Here is a 21623-nt window from a genome sequence, read left to right as displayed (position 1 = left end):
AGATGTAGCACTTTTCTGAGCTGCTAACCTTGATATTTTGTTCATAATGCCTTACACTGATCTTACAATGCATGTTCTGGCTATTTCATATACCTTTTCTGAGATTGACAAACAAGATGCATTGTGGTCTAGCTTGGGTTCAAATCAGCATATTTTGTTCATAATGCCTTACACTGTCTTACAATACATGTTCTGGCTACTATTTCATATACCTTTTCAGAAAGATTGACAAACAGAATGCATTGTGGTCTAGCTTGGGTACTATTTCATAGACCTTTTGACACAGCTTATGTACAACTCATTAACATACTATAGACCAAGCCGTCTCCCTTACATACATACAGTAGGAATATATCTCTCACTCCATTCCAACTCTCAAGCTCCTTGTTCATTACGAGACAAATCTTGCCTTCTTCTGAGAAGCTCATATTTTTTTGTTGGTAATATTAATCAGCCTGAGTATGAAAACAAACTAGCAGAAGAAGAAAAGAAGAAACTGCAAGACCAAACTTCAACATTGACAGCAGAAGACAAGGATATTATCTACAAAAAGTGTGAGTACTCTTTACGAGAAAGATGGCATTGAAAATTACTGGGTTTCAATCAGCTGATAAAAGTCTTTGAATCTCATTATCTGCTCCAAATGATGGTCAAACACTGACTACCATGTGCTGTCAACCAGAAAGAATTCTATTACTGGGTTTCACTCAGCTGATAAAAGTCTTTGAATCTCATTATCTGCTCCAAATGGTGGTCAAACACTGACCACCAGGTGCTGTCAGCCAGAAAGAATTCTATTGCTGGGTAAAAGTGGAAATCAACATGTGAGTTGAGCATTGTGTGCATAGAATATTGAATGTAGTGGTAGTGTGTGTGAGTGAAAAGTGTCCCCAATTAGTGCGAAAGTGCTAGAACGACTAGACACTTAAATAAAGTGATTTATTTATTTAAAAGTGATTTAAGTCTTTGAAGTTACTCATTATCTGATCCAAATGATGGTCGATCAGATAGAGTTCTACTGAAAACTTGGGATTAAAGTGGTGAACATTCTGCTTGAGACAGGAAATTATGACATCAAGTGAAACCCAACAACAGACCTCCTTGGCTCTGGCGTAATGTTGACCCATTTCAGAGCATGTGTCATTCCCTAGAGTATCTTTTCTTTGTTTAACAGTTGCACTCAGTTGCACATGAGAAGACACATAAATTTGGATACAACTCCAACAAAGAATCTCATTCTCAAGGGAATGACATGTGGTCTGAAATGGGACAACTTTACACCTGAGCTGAGGAGGTCAATTGGCCCCGACGAGAGTGAGGTCAGAACCTTTGACCCATGCCACTCCATCGCAACACAGGCAACCCATTTTCTATAAAAAAATACTTTCTTTCCTATTTTTTCAGGTTTAGAATTAGCAAAGCAGCAAAATACCGTTCAAGATGTGTCATGTCTGCCAGTCATGCAAATATCAGGTCAGAGAGGATGTATTTGTCGCATTGGGATTGTAAAACGCCCCTTTGGGTAGACAGTAGTTGTATTACCAATGTATCTTATGGCTCAGTTTGGGGTGTGCATACCCAAGCTACACCATAACTTGTTTGTATCTTGAACATAATCTTGGTTTTGTTTTCAGACATTGACCCAAAACACAAGCCTGTAGTCGTGGATGAGTGTGTTATTGGTATGTACGAAGAATTGATGGTTTGCTTCCATTCCCAAGAGAGTTAAATGAGAAAGAATTGATGCTTTGCTTCCATTCCCAAGAGGGTTAAATGAGAAAGAATTGATGGTTTGCTTCCATTCCCAAGAGAGTTAAATGAGAAAGAATTGATGGTTTGCTTCCATTCCCAAGAGAGTTAAATGAGAAAGTAAAGATAGCAGAAAAAGCAAGCTAATTAGGAATCTTCTGTCAACTACCACCAACATGATAGTCTCCTATGCAACTGCTATTAGTGTCATCCTGCACTGCTTACTCCCCTCGTTGCATGATGACACTAATAGCAGCTGCATAGGAGACTACTAACATGGCTGCATGGACATGAAAAATCCAAAAGACTCCAATCTTTAAAAACCTTTAAATTTAATCAATACCCTGAAACAACCTCTGGGCTGATCTAAGTCAGGGCATGGCTAACTCATATATTGAACCCTGAAACAACCTCTGGGCTGATCTAAGTCAGGGCATGGCTAACTCACAGATAGAACCCTGAAACAACCTCTGGGCTGATCTAAGTCAGGGCATGGCTAACTCACAGATCGAACCCTGAAACAACCTCTGGGCTGATCTAAGTCAGGGCATGACTAACTCACAGATCTAACCCTGAAACGACCTCTGGGCTGATCTAAGTCAGGGTATGGCTAACTCACAGAATAAACCCTGAAACAACCTCTGGGCTGATCTAAGTCAGGGCATGGCTAACTCACAGATCTAACTCTGAAACAACCTCTGGGCTGATCTAAGTCAGTGCATGGCTAACTTTTGTAAGTCTTTAGAAGGGAGAAAAACTGGAGGATCTGGGAAAAAAACATTGAATCAAGAAATTAAAAATTAGACTTAAAAAATATGCTTTCTCAGGGTGGTATTATAAAGAAAGTATTAATACTCAAGGTGGTTACTGAGGTGGTCTGTCTGTCCGTCTCTTCATTTGTTTATTTCTTCAGCTGGTGTTCCAATACAGTTTTCTGAGCAGCCCACTAATGGTGTTACGTACTTCAGGGCCATCTCCAGTATCTCAGATATCCCTGATGACCTCAAACCTTACCTGCCATTATTCTGTTTCGTCATTACAAAGTGAGTGAAGTGTCATTCATGAAATGACATACAACTGACACCACGGCTTAAAATAACGGCCAGACATCGGACAATGTCCACCCAGAATTAGAACTTGTCTGGTCAAAGCTTTGCCTTGCTATTTATTGTGACAAGGAAACTAGGTTTAACCTCCTAATGTAGCTGTACTAGTATGGCCTGTCATCATGACTGGCGACTGACCAGCAGTTATCTTAAGCCCTGTACGAACCTAACCAACAGTTTGTGTTCAGATGCACGCAGGATATGTACACACCTGATACTCTTTACCTGATTCCTTCGCTGTTCTGTATTCCCTTGTTTGAATCGTTGAGCAGTTTTCGCATGGCTGTGAAAAGCTCAGTGTCGTAAGCGTGCCGTGCCTTGACCGTAATGTTTTCTAGATTTTTATTTGGCAGATTTTTTCTCTCGCGCAGTGTGATTGGTCTGACAGTGCCGTGACCTTGTCGTGACCGTGTCCGCGCCGTGTTTATGCCGTGTTTCGGGTATTTGATGGGATGGAGAGTAAATTCTCGCTCAAAGTGATTGGTCTGGCGTATGCTTTGCCGTGTCACGACCGTGTTTGTGCCTTGAGCTTTTCACAGTCATACGAAAACTACTCTATGCATACACGTGTTGTTACAGTGCACCTGTTGAATGGTTAACGTCAACTAAATTAGATAAGTTATTTACTATCTTAGTTGTCGTCACATAAATTGGCAATTCACGGTCAACGGTCTGAAAATCAGGGGGAGAAAACGAAGATGTAATCGACTGTCTCTTTACACATTCTCTGGTAAAGTAAGCCCCCCCGGATGCGCTTTTTTGCTATTTTAGGTGACGTCAACTAAATAGTTATATAAGTTAGTTATCAGTTAGACGACATAAAAGCGCGCGCCCATGGCGATATAGACGCACGAGAGAAAATAAAAATAAAGAACGATTTTAATCGTTTAATTTTAATTGTTAAAACAAGCGAAAGAGTGACACGAGGCGAAGCCGAGAATAAATTTAGCTAACTATTCAACAGTGTGACTAAATGCAACCTAACCAAGACTCTGGTGTTTTTCTTCAGGATGGGAGCAGGAAACCTGAATTACAAGGAGCTGGTGCAGATTATCGAACGAAGAACAGGAGGATTGTCTGTCGGCACTCACGTGTGTACACACCATACAGGAACCAATAAGTATGAACAGGTAGGTGGTGGCCATAAGGGATCGAAGGAGAAAGTTATTAAATGAAAGAGAATTAACATTACTGGAAGTGGAGAGCAATGGAAGTAAAACAAACAGAAATATGAAAATGAATGCATGTGTGCAAGAAAATTTAAAAATTCCAGTTTAAAGTAAGAGGAGAGAGCAGACAAAACAAAGAAAGTTAAAAGGTTTTATCAAGAGCAAGAGAATACTGCATTCAAGGCCATCCGAACAAATTTTCTACAAATTAGCCAATCAAAAGTGGGAATCTGAACAATAGAATTGCTACAAATCGGACAGATATCCAAGAGTTTACACGGTTTAGGAGACTGCCGGCACCTTTGTCGTCGAATATAAACGTGCTCTCGCATAGTAACATGGTGATAAAATCTAACAGTGTCAGCCTGATTATATCGTTGTCTGGAAGAAACAAACTGTAATCATAAAGACTGTGTTTTATACGGTTTCTAATTTGCTATCCTGTCGTATTTGAAGTCATACTTTACTATTTTTTTATATTTTTGACACATGATTTGCGAAGAAAATATATTACAAGCTCTTCTTCGTCATTTAGTTTTATCAACCGTAACAAAAGAAGAATATTTCAATTCAAAATTTGTCGCTAATCTATAAGCCTTTTCATAGTTTAAGAATCGATTCCACTGCGCATGCGATTTTATCCCGAATTTCTCACCTTCTTTTGTTTAATTAAGAACAAAAGAAGGTTTAGAATAAAGAAGGTGAGAAATTCGGGATAAAATCGCATGCGCAGTGGAATCGATTCTTAAACTATGAAAAGGCTTATTGTCTAAATGCTCGAACACTTTTGGATGATTTGTAGAACATTTGACGAGGCGGCCGTGGTTGGAGTAGTGGCACTGTAAGTGCAAGGCTATGTTATTGAGAAAAAATTAGGTCTTATTATGTATTGTTCTAATTGATGCTTTTTAGGGCATGATGTTTTCTTCTCACTGTTTGGATGGTAACTTACCACACATGTTTTATCTCTGGGGAGAGATATTTGCAAGGTAGTGATAAGATATTACATAGATTGTTGATCAAAACGTAGTGCAGGATGTTCTCTCACTTTTTTCCATTTTGGCATGTCAGTCGCTGCTCCTGATTACGTCATGCAACAACCAAGAATGTTTACATTATGCGGCCCAGGATTTCCACAAATTACCTTTATTCACTAACTTGTCTAATAAATTTACAACAACTAGAAGAATGGCCGCCCTCTTTCTCCACTCACACCGTGCTTCTTGTCCAGTCTCTCACGGCCTGTGTCTACTACAGGCCCACTATTACATTGCTATTTTGTTTCACCAGGCCCATGTTAGATGACCAAGATCGTCTTCGTACCCTGATAAATATGATGGCGGCAGATTTTGCTAACTCCATTGCACATTCTGGTCATTCATATGCAATGAGCCTGGCTTCCAGTGTCTTGACTCCGGCTTCACATCTGGGTGAAATATTTGGTGGCTTGTCCCAGGTAGGGTTTTAAGAACTCACCTCCCGATACACCTCTTTACCTTGGGCGTGTTTTCCCATTTCAGACCACGTGTCATTCCCTAGAGTATCATTTCTTTATTTAACGGTTTACACCTGATAATAAACCTCTTTAGCTTTGGCGTAATGTTGTCCCATTTCAGACCGCGTGTTATTCCCTAGAGTATCATTTCTTTATTTAACGGTTTACGCCTGAGAATAAACCTCTAGCTTTGGCGTAATTTTTTCCCATTCAGACCACATGTTATTCCCTAGAGTATCATTTCTTTGTTAAATGGTTGCGCATGAGAAGACATACGAATATGGATACAAGTCAAACATTCTCCAGAGCATGGCACGTGGTCTGGAATGGTTAAAACACTACAGCCGAAATAAAAATATTATTATATTTTGATTTGTTTTATTCATTGTTGTTTGATCTCGGCATTTCGTTGTTTTAGGTTCTCTTCATGAAAAATTTGGTTGATATGGAAGATCTCACGCCTGTTATCCAAAAACTAACGAACATAGCTGTGCATGTACTAGAGGGTACTCAATTCAGGTAACAATACAAGGAACCCCTTAATAGCCCTAAGACTTAAGACTTTTCTAAAGTCCCCAACCCTCTCAAATATTTAATGTTTCATGCAATGTAAAAAATTATAATTTATCTCAAGTTGGGCTTGCCAAAAATCCAGGTAGAAGCCTCCAGGTATTCTCATGACATGAAAAATATTAGCGCCAAAAACCTCACCCTGCATGCAGTTTTTTTATACAGCCTTTCCAATAAAGAATGGTTTTGTCGTATGTGGAATACCAAGCCAGAAATGTATTGTGAGTGATGTGAATGCATTCAGACAAACGGCACAAGGATATGAATTTTTTCTAAACTTTGTCTGAATGTTTTTCCAGCATATCTTCTTCTATTCTGACATTATTTGCAGATGATCCACAATACATTTCCTACTTAGTATGCAGCATACAACATCAAACAAAATGTTCACCCACCAATATCGCTTACTATCAATCACGTGACTTTTTGGAGTTGACTGGGGGGCAAACAAGCGGTTGACTTAGGGGCAACTAGCGGAAGTTTAGTCATGTCAAAATAAGTCCTCAAACTATTGTTTTTGACTATTTCTACGACATGAAACCAGAAAACAAGAGATCAAAACAACCTCCAAGATTCTACAAGCCATTCAAAACGCAGCTATTACCAGAAGTGACGTCTATTGATAGCAACATGTTTTGAAGTAGCAGTATATTTAGTTTTGTTGTGTTGTCTAGATGTGCAGTAAATACGATCCCAGAAAGTAGATCTGCTGTAGAGACAGCACTAGAAGGTTGTTGTATATTTAGTATTGTTTTTGTTGTGTTGTCTAGATATGCAGTAAATACGACCCCAGAAAGTAGATCTGCTGTAGAGACAGCACTAGAAGGTTGTTGTATATTAAGTATTGTTTTCGTTGTGTTGTCTAGATGTGCAGTGAATACGATCCCAGAAAGTAGATCTGCTGTAGAGACAGCTTTAGAAGGTTATTGTGATGCACTACCTAGTAGCACCGTTGATGAACCAGGAATGGTATTGGTAGGTATTGTGCTGTCATTTGGGGTTCCTGTGGTGACGCTTGCTGGGGACTATGGGGCATATTGCTTGGTATCAATCAGCTGAATGACTCTCGTTACCAGTGAACAAACACTGCCCGTCATGTGCTATCAACAGAAAGTGTTCTATCGCTTGGTATCAATCAGCTGAAAAGATTTTTTTACTGAAAAGATCGTATGAATTCCCTGGTCTCTCCCCGGTAATTCCCCTCTCTATCCCTAGGGCGGGGGGGGGGGGGGGGGGGTGGGGTTTTCAATTGACTAGTGTATTAGTGGAAGGCAAGCACTTAATTCCATTGCTCAATCGCAAAAAGTTACCATTCACCAGACAACACCAAACTTGGTTTCCTCCTGGTGTAAGATATTATTTCCTTTTTTAAAGAATCTCGAATTTCAACCCAAGTCCAACAAGACGCACTTTGAACTACCCTTCCCGGTGAACTACTCCAGTCGATGTATTAACGCAGTTACTTACAACCACCAAGATTATCCAAAGTAAGTATCAAAACAAGAGAGCATAAATAAGAAATGGGGAACTTCTAAATAGCGCGCGCGCCATGTAAATTCCCGTTTGGGCTATTCTTAGTAACCGGATACAGTTTAAATTTCGCCTTACCCTACTCCCGTGCGTCTTCAACTTGCGCGTGTGCGATATTTAAAAAAAAATAATAATAATAATAAATAAAATAAAAATTAATAAAAATTAAAAAAATAAAATAATAATAATAATAATAATAATAATAATAATAATAACTCTGTTTTTAGAGCGGAGAGGAACAGGTATTTGAATAGTCTTCCTTTGATATTTTTTATGCCATTTTTCTATCATTTTTCAATCATTTCTCCCATAATAAAATATTAATAAAATTGGATAATAATGATTTCTTCCCTTCTCTCTTTTCATGTTGCCTTACCCCTTTCCCTATATTTTACCGTTGTTTCTCCCTTCTTCCTTGCTTCTTTTCATAGGCGTTTCTCCCTTCCTCAGTAATTCCTTCCTGCTCTTTGCAATGATTATGTTGAATCTTATCTCTAACTCTATCATGCCTGTTTATTTTAAAAATGCAATCTGCGATTTTTCGTTTTCTTTTTAGGTTAAGAATTCTTGCAAAGTTGTTGTCATCTAAGTTTCTTCATAGAGAGATTCGGTAAGTTGTGCGATCCTATATTTAATACCATTTCTCCTATATTCTATATTATAAGATGAAACTTCGCCTTCTCAGTAATATCGAGGTTTCTCTTCTCATTTCTGGTGTTCATTTTGTCACGACTGATCGATTTAAGGGAATCACGTGACCTATTCACAACGAAACGTTTGAAGGGTGTTCCACAATGCTCTGTTCTTGGACCTATTTTCTTCCTTATAATCAAATCTTTATACCATTGGTATTTTAGAGAGAAAGGCGGTGCTTATGGCGGTGGAGCTAAATTAGATGGAGGCGTCTTCTCATTTTATTCTTACAGGTAAATTTCGATATAGTTTTTAGTGCCAATAACGTTTCTCAAGATATGGTATTTCGTATGTTAAAGTGTACCTTATAATTCCCAGGATTTCCATTAAGTTTTGAAATAATAGGAGAAGATCATGAACTAGTCAGAGTACTGGCAGGGTTTTTATTAAATTTTGAAATAATAGGAGAAGATCGTGAACTAGTCAAAGAGTACTGGCAGGGTTTTCATTAAGTTTTGAAATAATAGTATAAGATCAAGAGCTAGCCCGAGATAGTCCTGGCAGGATTTTCATTAAGTCTTGAAATAATAGGAGAAGATCATGGTAGTTTAAGCTGGAGAATTTTGCTCAGATAGATCTGCGACTCCTAATGAAAACTCTTAATGCTACATTGATTGTTTTGTTTAGAGATCCCAATAGTCTCGATACATTAGCAGCATTCAATAACTCGATCACGTGGGCAGAGGAAGGAAACTTCACTGAACAAGACATTGATGAAGCAAAGCTCTCTGTTTTTGCAGCGGTAAGTTTATCTTTAGTAAAGACCAACTGGGGCAAATCAAAATCTAGTTATATGTTTTTAAATGAATGGAATCTTCTATCAGACACAATTTAATCTTCTAAGTCTTATACGATATTTAAGAAAAATTATCTTTCTAGTATGTAATAAGTAATGTGATAATTTTTTAAATGTATTTATAATATTTTTATATTGGCGGTATTATTGTATTATTATGTATGTAATTTTGAAATCACTTTTATAGTTTTATCTTAGCTTGTAATCTTATGTATTGTTTTTTTGGAGGTCCCTCATGAAAAGCACTTAAGGGTGATGAGGTCTCCTCCTTAAATAAAGTATTCATTCATTCATTCATTCATTCATAAAATACCATCATTAAAATATTAAGTTTTTTTGGAGTCATTTTTGGCTCATATTCTCCCACCCTCCCCGCACCTCTCTTTTCCCTAGCCCCCCCCCCCTCCCTAGTCATCTAATACTCACTTCTGATTGGTTGATTCGTAGGTTGACAGTCCTGTGTCACCCGGTAATCGAGGACTACTGTACTTCACCCAAGGAGTCACAGACGAAATGAGACAAACACAGCGTGACAGGTTGTTTGCTGTCACGCGTGACGATCTGATAGACGTGACAAGAAGGTGAATATTACATCTTATTTCAGACTTCATGTTTATAACTTGAAAGTTGAGCCAGAAAAAGCTGTTTTCACTTGGATTTTAAGAAAGTGGCTTACTCCATTCTAGGTACCTGTCTACCTCGGACAAATACGACTCAGTGGCTCTACTGGGGCCTGAAAACGAGTTAACAGCCAAAGATAGCAGTTGGACAATACGTAAGGAAAGTCTGTAGAATATGAAAAAAGATGGATCACTCAGATGACGCAGGACTTCGACAGTCGTATCGCTGTCGTAAGGTAATCGTGTCATTGTCGCCCAGTGATCCCGGTATTGCTGTAGGTCCGTACACACGAAGGGACATGTAGCAAGGACATTTTGATGACCCTTGCTAGGGACGTATTCAAGTCACATATCCCAGGCCCATGGATATTTTGCCTCCCAGATATGATGACCCCTAAAGTTATATCGGTTGATTTTCATGTCCCAGTCACCAAATGCTACTCCCCCCCCCCCCTACCACACTCCATCCCTACCCCCCCTTCCCCTACACTTCCTGCTGACCATTCGTTAAGTGAAAATTTGGTTTAAAAAAGGGAAGGTATTGTTAGTAGAAGAGGAGCCCACTACTGTCCCGTGATTCAACATGTCCCTTCATGAGTACCGACCTCGTCCAAACAAATGGAAACCTTTTTAAAAAAAATTCCATTTAATGAAATAAACACCATGAGATTTCTTTATATAACTGTGAGTCACTTGAGGAGCGACAATCATAACTAAATAAAACCTCTTTATATATACATATATCTTGTATGTAGTCAATACTCTCTTTATAAATATGACTGGGATGAGCACATCTCGACAACAATATGTGTTGCCATGACAATCCTATATATCAGTAATGTATGATATATCTTAATGATAAGTACAGTGATTGTTTATTATATGCATTAGGTAATATATACAGTATGAGTGGCCGTGTTGTATCAGATATACAACCACGAGGCGTAGCCGAGTGATTGTATATCTGATACAACACGGACACGAATACTGTATATGACTTATCAAACTCTAGGTTAGTTCCTTTGTGTTTCACTAAAATTTTCAAAATTAAAGTGATTTTGGCCAAGAAAATCCAACTTAAAGTTTATGCAAATGAACACAGTTTTGTATCAGATTTACAACACTCTTCACGGTCGTGATTTCTGTTGTGTTTTCCTCATGAATTATTCATGAGTTTGATAATTATGAAATATAAAACGTGCACGCATGTTTCTGTACTGTGATATAAGCAGGTTGGGAGCTGTAGAGCAAGAAAGAAGCAAGCTTAGGGGCACGAGACGTAGTAGTGCTTTAAAGCTCTCAGAATGTTTATATCACAGTGCAGAGACACAAGCAGCCGTTTATGTTGCTTTTATGAAATATTTTTGAGGAGCATCTGTCCTTTGATGTAAGCGAGCCAATCAGCGCGCTCTTTATATCTCAAACTTTTTGTCCAATATTTTGTAATACAGAGATATATACATGGATGGATGAGTAGGAAATTGAATTCTAGAATAGAAATTAGTTGTAAGTAGACCAATTTAGCGTGAGCGTATGTTTTCCCATTTCAGACCACGTGTCATTCCCTAGAGTATCATTTCTTTGTTTAACGGTTGCGCATGAGAAGACACATGAATATGGATGCAACTCAAACAAAAAATGTTATTCTCAAGAGAATGACACGTGGTCTGAAATGGGAAAACAATGCGCCCAAACTAAAAGTTACACTTGGCATGAGGTAGAGAAGGGTTTGGAGACTCATGACGTCCAATTTTTGGCACAGATTTATAATCTTTTAATGTCATCCGTGCATTTTCCAAGACGAGCCTAAAAGTCATGACCCTACTTTTTGATCTTCCACTTCCCTTGGCCTAACTTATAAACCTTTCCTCTTCTCAATACGCTAGTTTTGAGTTCTTTGTTGCTCAGGCTTAGCCTCGATTTTCTGCAGAATAATAATGTGTTCCAGTGAAGATCCATTGAGTTTCAAAGTGTTTGTATTGTTGAGGTTGTGCATTCTTTACTTTACCGTTGGTATTTGTGAATATTTAGACACTGATACGAGGTTAAACCTGAGTATGCAATCAATCGTTATTCATACATACTAGAACTTCTAGTAATATCTTTCTCGCTAGTCGAGTCCTGTCAGTGGCCTTCTGCAAAGCCTTCACTATCAGGATGACTACAGCCGTAAATTCTTTTGTCCTTCACTGTTAACACCGCTCCAAAACCCGCGATAACTCGACTCACTTTATGCATGACCTCGCGGACATTCTGTCCACGTGACCTGACGTCATTGATGACGTCTTGGTCGAATGAGAACCGCTCCAGTCGCACGTCCTGGCGAAGGGAGCCTGGTGTCGAAGAAAAAAACATGGGCGTTTCTGAAGCTTGTTTTGCATCCATCTCGTTGTCAAGGAGATTGTTGATGTACTGTAAAATGGCTTCCGTTGCGGATTGACCATTCACTGACAAGGCTGCCGCCGGCTTGAGTTGCCTATTTCTTCGCTTCTTTTTGTAGTTTTTACGAGTGATTAGGCCAGTAGGGAGTTTATTATTCTCTTGCTGTAGCAGTTTCTGAACAAAATTTCGAAACCACTTCTTCACTGCGTATTGAGAGGAAGAAATTTTTGAAGCTGTCTTGGTGGAAGTATCTTTTCCGTAGTCGGAATTTAATTCATTGATATCAAACAGACCCCCGATCGTTTCAGGTTCCTCTTCATATTTTGAGTCTGTCAATTCATTCCCGTTTTGATTTTTATTTTCTTCCTCTTCAGATTCAAGCGGTTCTCTTTCTATCTTATTTTCCCATTCATTTTCTTTCCATTTATCATACTTCAATTCGTTTTCCTTCTCGTTTTCTTCAAGTTCATACTCCCAATGATTTTTCCATTCCCTTTCCCATTCATTCTTAACTTCAGTTTTCTTAGAATCGTTCTTCTCGTTGACTCCTTCCTCGATATTATCAGCTTCTTGATTTTCAGTTTTGTTTGTGTCTACGACACTTGAATTGATTACTTCCATCGTACTCATCTCGTGTCCTGAAGTAGGGTTGGGCTTATGGTTACCCCCATCAATCCCATGGGGTTTCTCACTGCTATCTTGTCCTCTGATCAAATTCACAATACTCAAATACCCTTTCTTGCTGTTTTTCTTCAAAGTGTCGGAAAGCAATTCTTTCGGTTGCTTCACGGCTGACTTTTGTTTTGGTGCAGATATTTCTTTTTTGATTATTTTGCTGTTAATTTCGAGGATTTCTTGATTTTTTTCTCGTTTGTAGGGCTTTTCAATGCGCAGAAGAGTACCCTTTGAGAATGAATACGAGGTAGATTTTTTGTTTGTATTTTTCTTGAAGACAATCACAGGTTGAAGTCCCGAAGGAACTCTACTTCCTGGTTGACCACGTGACACCATGTCGCGTAACACAGCACCAGAATGAGGCAGTGCCACGCCTTGAACAAAGAGCCCAGTACCCCACGGTTTAGAATTGGCCGTGTGGGCCATGGAACAAACATTCCCTTCCTTGTCCATTGCAACAATCCCCGACGATCCACGACGATTTTCTCGATGTCGGTCAACATCCGGGACACTGGTCAATAATTCGTGGATCAGTTCACTAATCATGTCAAATCCCTCTTGGTTGCTAAGGCGGTTCCATATCAGCTTTGCCGTTGCATTGGACATTCTTCCTTTACGGCTGGAGTCAATGTGAAAGTATTCGTGCAATGTGCCCCACGCTTCAGGATTGGCATGCGAGTATGCAGATATAAACTGGCTGTATCGGCTTATAGATATTAATGATAATAACTTTGTCGCGTTTGTCAGATAGGTATCGTTGGATAGCGTCAATCCTGCAAGGTTCATTATGTTGAGCATCTCCAGCAGCTCAACTCCTCCCCAGTCTGCCCCGGTTGTAAACACGTGATATGCGTTGTACATAGTCCTCGCGGGCTCAATCCACTGTGCTTCGTAATGCGCCATATCATTAGCGTTCATGTAACCCCCGTGTTTTCGGACCGTCCCTAACAACTTTTTTGTCCATTTGCCTCGGTAGAAGTAGTTTTTGCCGTGTCTTTGGATGTTTCGGATGAACTTGGCGAGTTGTGGCTGACGGAAGAGATCGGCTGGCTCGTACGGCTTGTTGGTTTGTGGATTGGTGAAGATTTTTGAACCTAAGAAAGCAAAACGAAAGAGGGAAAATTCTATCGTAAGTTAAATACCGAAGCAATACAACAAAAATAAGTGAACTTTTGTGAATACCACCAACATGGTCGCTATGACGTAGCATGCATATTATGACGTAATATGAAGTGCAGACGAATGGCCACGTGACCGTGATGTCATACCCGCGATGTTAAGATAAAGTCATGTAAAGCTACTCGCCTTTGTCAGTCTTGAGTAGCGTGTGCCTGTTGTAGTATTGCTTCATCAGTTTACTCAAACTGTGAGGCACCTTTAAGCCTTGCTCAGCAAAGAACAACGCGGGCTCAAGTAATGTACTCAGCGGAAACTTCGAGAACTCAGCCGCTTCAAACATGCCCGCAAGGAACCCTGGGACTAGTACTGAGTCTCCCAGCGTCTCCAGCGACGGAATCTGTTCCTGGTTTCTGTTTCTTGGGATCTTCCATCCGGAGTCTAGATTGTGAACTCTTCCGGTCACGTGATCGTAGTAAAGAATGTTTGCTACCCCGGCGAAGGAAACTGTTGCTCCCGCTGTCAAGGGAATTTCTGGAAATACACGAAAAAGAACATCATATATATATTAATTAAAACCAGATTCTTTAGAATTTACTCCAGTTTCGAATTCTCGCTAACTCAGGGCTCGCCTCCTCGATTTCGTATGGAATTATTTTGAATATATGTGTGCTGTCATGTTCAAGTGACGGTTCGTGGAATTTCAAAGTGTTTGCATCGTTGGACAAACTGAAATGAGGCCAACCCTGAGTAAATGTGTCTGGAAAGTAAGTAAGGAAAAAGTTTAAGAGAAATTGCGTGTCCAATAGGACTGACGCATGACTACCCTGCAGTGTTTTCGATTTAAAGTGCCTATCACCCTTCTGACAATATTCACAGTATTGATTCTACGTTGAGTAAGATGTTGAATAACCAGAAAAAATTATATAGTTTGAACGAGGCTTCTTAAAGTTATAAAGGTTTTTCCATGCGTTATGCTAATGCTGTGACGTATGAAGAATAATCATTTAATATACAAAACATTACTGGCGCAGATAAATTAGATTTAAATTTTGAAGGGTGATAGCCACTTTAAAAATCGAACTATACTTTTAACGCAAACAGAACATGAAGAATTCAACACCTGTTATTAATTTCAAATCAATTTCCTTTTCCACGTAAAAACATGTGTTTTTGATCTTAAAACTTATCTGTTGTCAAGTTCATCAAACTGTTTGTGCGGAGCTTATTGGTTTGTGGTTGAAAGATTAATGATATCTCAAATAGGTTAACCTCAACACCTCGTTAGGAAGTCCCCAGATGTTTTGAATTAATTTTTTATAACATTTAAGGTTGCTACTGACATGCTCTTAAATAAAGCGTCAATAATCTTCACAATTTCAAATTTTGTCGGCAAATTGAGCATGGCATAGTCCTGGCATGGATCGTCCTCTGGATAAGGACAAAAAATTAGCCTTATTTGACTTGCGTGACGTCACAAATTCCAAGATGGCGGTTTTCCCGCCAAAAAGCACCATCGAAATATTCTAATTTGATTGCCATTTGAATTTACTTTGTCTGGCCGTAATTGTGCAATAGCGTTACCAGAATGAACAAAGAAGGTGCCAAGACAACTGAAAATATGTGTGATATAACACACAACTTGCGCTGATTGGCTCGCGCTACCGAGTTAATATCAGGATCTGGACAACACGCGCGCCAATAATCAAAATTATTTTTATAAAATTTTTAAAATACAGCTAGTTTCTCTCTGTTGATTAGTTCTAGAAGCTGTAGAGCACTCGAACTGCACGAGAATCTCTCAGCGACGTGTGCCTCGTGTGCCTAAGCTCTTGCTTCTCTCGTGACCTACCGCCCAGAGTGTTTATACTATGGCGTGTTTTTTACCGCAGAAAATATAAGCGTACCTAAAGTTAAATCCCCGAAGTTATTTGACCCAATGACGTAAAATAGCTTCAGACAGACCGCAAATGCTACACGTACTTGTAGTAACCGCAAAAATAAAACAAGGTCGATGACACACGCTTATTGCTCGAACGTGGACTGTATCTAAAGTCAAGGTCGTCTCCACTGCACGTTCCATCGAGAGAAGCCTACGCGGCAAACTCTTCATGCAACACACGTTATGCCATTCCTGGGCTCAGGGTCATATGTGAGTAGAGAAGCTTGTTCTCTCCTGTGCTTTGAGCATAGTTAATGGATTGGAATGGTTTGGAAACCTATTCTATGTTTTTGTTCGTCTTTTTCCATTGTTATATGACGTTGACTTGCACAGAAAAGTTGCTCCGTTTGTTCACAATATTAGGGAATATAGAATTTCCCCCCCCCCCCCCCCCTTAAAAATATGAATTATTTGTTAATTAATCCTATATGATTAATATTAATTGTTTATTGAAAAGGAAATTGCCATTTTTAATGCTTTCTTATTTATCATCTAGAAAGGCTTAACTGTATCTAGGGAATGAAAGTTTTCGCTTTCAAAATGTTCATACATGAAAATAATAAGGAAATGAGTATTTTCAGCCATACTTGCTTTGGTCCATTGTGCACGGTCAGTAACACGTGATGGTAAGATTCAATATAAAATGCAAAACAATAGCTTTGTTCTATGGAGTTTCCAAAGGTTCATTCCACTCCACTTCAAAACTTTGTTTTGAGGGTAGCCTGCGAACCTACTTTGACGGTTTTTTCCGTGTTCACCGGTTTTGCCTGCCAGCGTAAAAATCAACTACTAAATCAGTTCCTATTCGATCTGGCGTCAAAGGCTTAAACAAGGCAGAGCCTTTGGCTCGGGAGATCTAATCCGTGCAGTCATCCCCTGCAATCGACGTAACGATTGACCGCCATTTAACCAAGAAAATGTTTGCTATTGACCTCTATTGGGTACTAGAAGTACAGAGTTTTGACAAGAAATGTTTCTAGTAAAAAAAACTTGCGACGCAACCGATTGATGTCCATGGTAACAAGATAACAGATAGCAACGTACGTAATTTCACTTTGTATAATGTTCGTATATAACGTTCGTATATACTCTATTTCAGAAATCGTTGTCGCACCAAAAGCCTCAAGCAACAAGCCAAGACCACAGAGAACGCTGGTACATTTAGCTGTAATTAGTGGTGCATTTTCATTTATTGACTTCACAAATTGCTCCAAGCAAGGCTGCTTGAGATGATAATTAGTGTAGAGCTATAGCCCCTTGCATGAACCATGAATAATTAAATTATAATTAAAAGTACCGACGTTCTCTGGAGCCTTGGCTTGTTACTTGAGGCTCTTGGTGCGACAACGATCTTCGAAATAGGTGTATATGTTACGTAAAAAGAGGTACGAGCATCCGTGCATTATCGCTGGATAATGCACCCTCAGAAAACCGCGCATTGTGTCAGTAATATACTCTTATTTTAATTTGAAATTGTCTTAAATAATTTTTTAATTAACTTAAAAATTTCACCGTCCTTCATTTGACCTGAAAATGGGGGACGCTGTAGTGGTCAAGCAAAACAGTTCTGTTGAGCGCAATCAACCAATTTTTTTTGTTATTCTTTGCAAAAATGCGTGGTGAACCGCTCGCGTGAGTTTAGAAAAGCTGTCAATTGCATTATGTACAATCTTTCCGTCCTTCAATTAATCTAATTTCCAAGTGTCAGTTAAATGTCTGCCGTGGGGCGAGACGATGAAGTTGTACAATTAATAAACTCTATTTAATCCTAAGGTATTTGACATATCCTAATTAGAGTAATTACATCGTTAACTTTTTCTGGCGATGATTGTCATGAGCGAAGGTCTTGTCCACACGTATCCGGATATATTTGAAAACGGAATTTCTTCTTTGAGGAGTCTTCTTAGCGGTTCGAAAACGCTACGTGTGGACAGGAATGGTCATATAAATGGATACAACTGAAAACTTAAATTCGGTTGAAAACGCTAGTTAGCGGCCATGGGTGTGGTTTTTAAAACTGGCACTAGCACAGGTAGCCCAAGATTGGTTTCACGTTTCAATTATTTTATTGACTTTTTTGATGAATCCCCATACATTTCCTTATAACAGGACACCACAGAAACCAAGCTTGGGCTACCTGTGCTACTAGTGATTTATCAATTATAGACCACTATCAGCTCAAACAGCCAAAGCACAGGATTCGTTACAGTAAAATAGTAGGTTTAGACTATATATATATATTACTGTAATAAGCAAACAAAGAATCGTATTTCAAAGACGTTGGATTGAATGGAGAAACGGTATTTATTTTCCAAAGGTTTTTCTTGTGTTTTCTCCAAGACAAAGCTTCCGTGAAACCTCTCGATGGAAGGTTACCAACATAATATCTATAACAAATCGGTTCTGTTTTTCGTTTGCAGCCTAGTTACCACCCAGACCGGACGCCAAAGTGAACACCTTCACAGCTTGAACAAAAATACTGCCGTCAATAAGGTCGATTCAATGGAGAATACAAGTAGAATGATCTTAGAACCGGAAAAGATGGGTGGCTAGCTTAGTTGGAAATAGTCTCGCGTGTCAGTTGATAAGAGATCTTTCCTCTGAATTCGGATTACATTTAGATTGAGTTCAGGTTTTCGTCCACCCACTTGTAAAAAGGTGCATGAGCTCTGTCAAAACATAGTTAATAGATAAAACAAATGTTCCAGGTTTGTGATTGGGTGGGATCGAAAACGTTAAATGGACGCAGACGTGGTATCAACACGGTAGCACGCCAAGTACTAACAAGTGGGTCTTCCACGATGTCTAGACTCTCCGCCCGTCATAGACTAATAATTGCAATTAATTTGGCAACGACTGGAATGTGATTAAAAGGGTCTTCCGTGAAAGAATCTCGGCAGTACTACTGTAGTTTTACATGATTAGAAAATTTTCTGGACCTTTTCTTTTCTAGTCTATTTTTGGCAAAAACAAAAAAACATTTCGTCGGACAAGGATAAAAATAAATGAAATGGTTCTTTGATATATATTAACAATTAGAAGGAAATCGATTGCTGTATTTTGAGTACGACGCAGAGAGTAAGTTCAAACCAATAGGAAAACTAGGAAAGGAAACAAAAGGAGTGAAAAAAGAGGTGAGGGGAGGTGATGAAGACGAATATGAAGAAGAAAGAAAGGATGAAAGATGAAGGAGAAGAAATGAGAATAAGAAATAGTACAAGAGGAGGAAGAGAGAAGGAGAAGAGAAGAAGCTGAAAAGAGCAAGAAGAAGAAGAACGACAAGAATAAGAACAGATGAAGATGAAGAACAAGAAAATAGACTAGTGAAGAGATGAAAAAAGAACAAGAAGAAGAAGAACGACAAGAATAAGAACAGATGAAGATGAAGAACAAGAAAATAGACTAGTGAAGAGATGACGAAAGAACAAGAAGAAGAATAAGGAAAATAAGAACTGAAAATAGCAAATAGATGGCAGGAAACTTGAAAAACGGGAGCTTTTTAATGAAAAGTTTTTTTCAACAACCAATCCTCGCTCGGACAAATCACTTGACGACTGAGGGTCTCTTCTTCCACACGTAACACATGCATCATCGCACTTTGTTTTTGTCGGAACAGGTCTTGAACCTACTTTAACTCAAAAGAACTTGACGAAACCCCGACAACTCATTACACATATATTCGCAAGACCCTAATCTACTACGTGACTTTTGAACGTCAACCACTTCTTTTTTATGCTATATATTTCTATGTTATTAAAATTCCGCCTCTTCAAAAGGGAGTTGTCAATTTATCATACGCATATACGCCTACAAATCGTTTATACTCAATAATTTAAAATCGTTGAAAATGTAATAAGAATATTTAACAAGGAGTCTTGGGTCGGTCATAGTTCGTTTTGGTATTAAACAGACGAACCCTATGTTCTCAGGGATTGCATTAGGAGTGGAGAGCATTGGCTATCAAATCCCTGGACAAACTTAAGGCCGAGACAGCGTCTACGTGCTTCTCTGCACACAATGGATGTAGAATTGGTTAAGGGTAGAGATGTATACGAAATGCTACGAAAGTGGCCTAATGGAAGAACGACAAAAAATAGTTAGTCAAGGCCCCGTTTTCAAAATATTTACTAAAGTATGGCAAGAACAGTGGTTCGTGTGTGATCGCCGGATTCGCCAGGAGAAATCGCATTTTCCCCCGACAAAACTTATTAGCTTACGACGAAATCTCCCTACAGAACACCTTCCAAACATTTATGGCCAGCAACCAAATATCTTGTAGTATATTTAGCTTTGTTTATCGCTCTATCTCGTGGTAATATCATGTAGTGAGACTAAAATGGCCCTTTTTATCGATGAGTCACGGAAATGATGTCAAAAACAGAGTCCAAAGAAAGGGTCAGGAAATCCGTAAAATATCAAAAATATCTTTTTAAGTTTAACGTCATTGTAAGCCAGACAGACTGTGAAGATCATTGTTGTTCTAAAAACTCGTGTTGAATCCAACAAACAAAACAAAGCACTAATTTATCAAACCCTTAAACAACCTCTGATCAATGTCAATGGCACGGCTAACTCACAGAGAAACGAAGAACCGATGGAGAAAACGAAATAACTAACGAAATGAGAGAATGAAAATGGGTTTGTGTCTTTCCAAGGACAAAAAAAGGAATTAGCGGTCTGTTTTAATTTGAAGGGCTGTTGAAATCTACTGTGACCTTAGAGCTGCAAGTCTACTAACGTAGAACATTAATTATTACTTTTATCTGCGAAGCGATCAACTTAAGAACATGTTGACTTCCTTCAGGGTACATATTTTCTCATTCCAATGAGCTTCATTAGTCAGGAATGTGTAGAAGGCGGTCAGAACGCTGAAAACTAGTTCATATACTTTGTTCAGTAAATTTAATAGTTGTGAAAAGTATACTGGGTCGAATGCTGGGAAGGATTTTTTGTGTAGATTTAAAAGCCCAAAGAGGAAGGAACGCTTGAAAATCAGCGAGTTTTGATTTACACGGCTGGCCCTTATCTGATTTTACTCAGACGAAGGACTAGCGTCCGAAACGTCAGTAAGTTTTTTCATCTTTTCACGGTGTATAATTTACCTTTTCATCATTACTGTTTCATTAGAAACACCGACGCAGCTCACACTAGTTTTTAGCTAGTTATATCTTTTGATTTTACAAACATTCGACTTTTATTGAGTTAAGTGAAAAGAATAGCCCTGTAGAAGGCACGAATCCATCTTCAGGACATGGCGATTCATGCATTCGTTTTTGATTTAATTAGAAAAACAACTTTTAGAATTTGTCCGCAAGCCGGTTTCTATCTCTGTCCCACTTCATCACTGACGGCGCGAGTTTTCTAAGGTTTTTTGGCCCGAGCTACAGCTGGCAGCGCCCCAAAAACAAATCAAAAAGAAGTAATTTTAACAAAAATATTTCCTTACCTGCCATTGCTGTTGCTAAACAAGCATCCATCGCATTCCCGCCTTTTCGTAGCGCGTCTATTCCCGCGTGTACCGCGAGTGCACTAGTCGTTCCCGCCACTAAGCCCTTTGTGTCACTGTAAGCCAGAGGCTTCGGCCGTGGATTCTTTCTAAGAGAAATCGTTTCTAACCTTAGGTATTCTTCTTGAGGCCATGTTGAAGGAGAAAGTGAAATATTCTCTCTGGGAATATTTCCGGTAGATATTTCAATAACAGTAACGAGATAAAGCATAAGGATTTGAATAAAGTCCATCTTTTTTTTACTTTGCTCTAGATACTTCGTTTTCAGTGGATG

The 21623-nt window shown here is 39.0% G+C and overlaps 2 protein-coding genes and 1 long non-coding RNA gene across 3 annotated transcripts in view; 2 read left to right on the top strand and 1 right to left on the bottom strand.

The window, feature by feature from the left end:
* Nucleotides 1-10469, top strand: part of LOC116298996 (presequence protease, mitochondrial) — an 18318-nt gene extending 7849 nt beyond the window's left edge. The window contains exons 16-30 of the mRNA XM_089037560.1: nucleotides 455-554; nucleotides 1405-1473; nucleotides 1635-1682; nucleotides 2663-2792; nucleotides 3865-3985; nucleotides 4937-5013; nucleotides 5315-5480; nucleotides 5938-6038; nucleotides 6956-7064; nucleotides 7464-7576; nucleotides 8176-8229; nucleotides 8477-8545; nucleotides 8940-9054; nucleotides 9556-9689; nucleotides 9795-10469. Of these exons, the coding sequence (XP_088893686.1) occupies nucleotides 455-554; nucleotides 1405-1473; nucleotides 1635-1682; nucleotides 2663-2792; nucleotides 3865-3985; nucleotides 4937-5013; nucleotides 5315-5480; nucleotides 5938-6038; nucleotides 6956-7064; nucleotides 7464-7576; nucleotides 8176-8229; nucleotides 8477-8545; nucleotides 8940-9054; nucleotides 9556-9689; nucleotides 9795-9900 (1512 nt within the window). The 3' untranslated portion in view covers nucleotides 9901-10469. The remainder of the gene's footprint in view (nucleotides 1-454; nucleotides 555-1404; nucleotides 1474-1634; nucleotides 1683-2662; nucleotides 2793-3864; nucleotides 3986-4936; nucleotides 5014-5314; nucleotides 5481-5937; nucleotides 6039-6955; nucleotides 7065-7463; nucleotides 7577-8175; nucleotides 8230-8476; nucleotides 8546-8939; nucleotides 9055-9555; nucleotides 9690-9794) is intronic.
* LOC116298990 (uncharacterized) lies at nucleotides 10439-21623 on the bottom strand. The gene is made up of 3 exons (XM_031707592.2): nucleotides 21290-21623; nucleotides 14091-14435; nucleotides 10439-13879 (listed from the first exon to the last, which is right to left on the bottom strand). Exons 1-3 carry the CDS (start codon nucleotides 21579-21581, stop codon nucleotides 11853-11855), a joined length of 2664 nt encoding a protein of 887 aa, XP_031563452.2. The 5' UTR covers nucleotides 21582-21623; the 3' UTR covers nucleotides 10439-11852.
* Nucleotides 16318-18543, top strand: LOC116298991 (uncharacterized). Its single transcript, XR_004197401.2, has 2 exons — nucleotides 16318-16883; nucleotides 18264-18543. It is a non-coding gene; the product is annotated as an uncharacterized LOC116298991 (long non-coding RNA).

Source organism: Actinia tenebrosa, unplaced genomic scaffold (genome assembly GCF_029948245.1).
Source record: "Actinia tenebrosa isolate PJP-AT-01 unplaced genomic scaffold, QUT_ActTen_1.0 PGA_scaffold5__44_contigs__length_20552954, whole genome shotgun sequence".
Taxonomy (NCBI): Eukaryota; Metazoa; Cnidaria; class Anthozoa; order Actiniaria; family Actiniidae; genus Actinia; species Actinia tenebrosa.
Note: the sequence above shows the minus strand (reverse complement) of the source record. Positions and strands in the feature narration are given on the sequence as shown.

Coding starts and splice junctions, on each gene's coding strand:
- LOC116298990 (XM_031707592.2), bottom strand. CDS start 21,581: ATGGACTTTATTCAAATCCTTATGCTTTATCTCGTTACTGTTATTGAA. Junction 14,436..21,289: donor TTTAGCAACAGCAATGGCAG/GTAAGGAAATAT, acceptor GTGTATTTCCAG/AAATTCCCTTGACAGCGGGA. Junction 13,880..14,090: donor GCTACTCAAGACTGACAAAG/GCGAGTAGCTTT, acceptor TTGCTTTCTTAG/GTTCAAAAATCTTCACCAAT.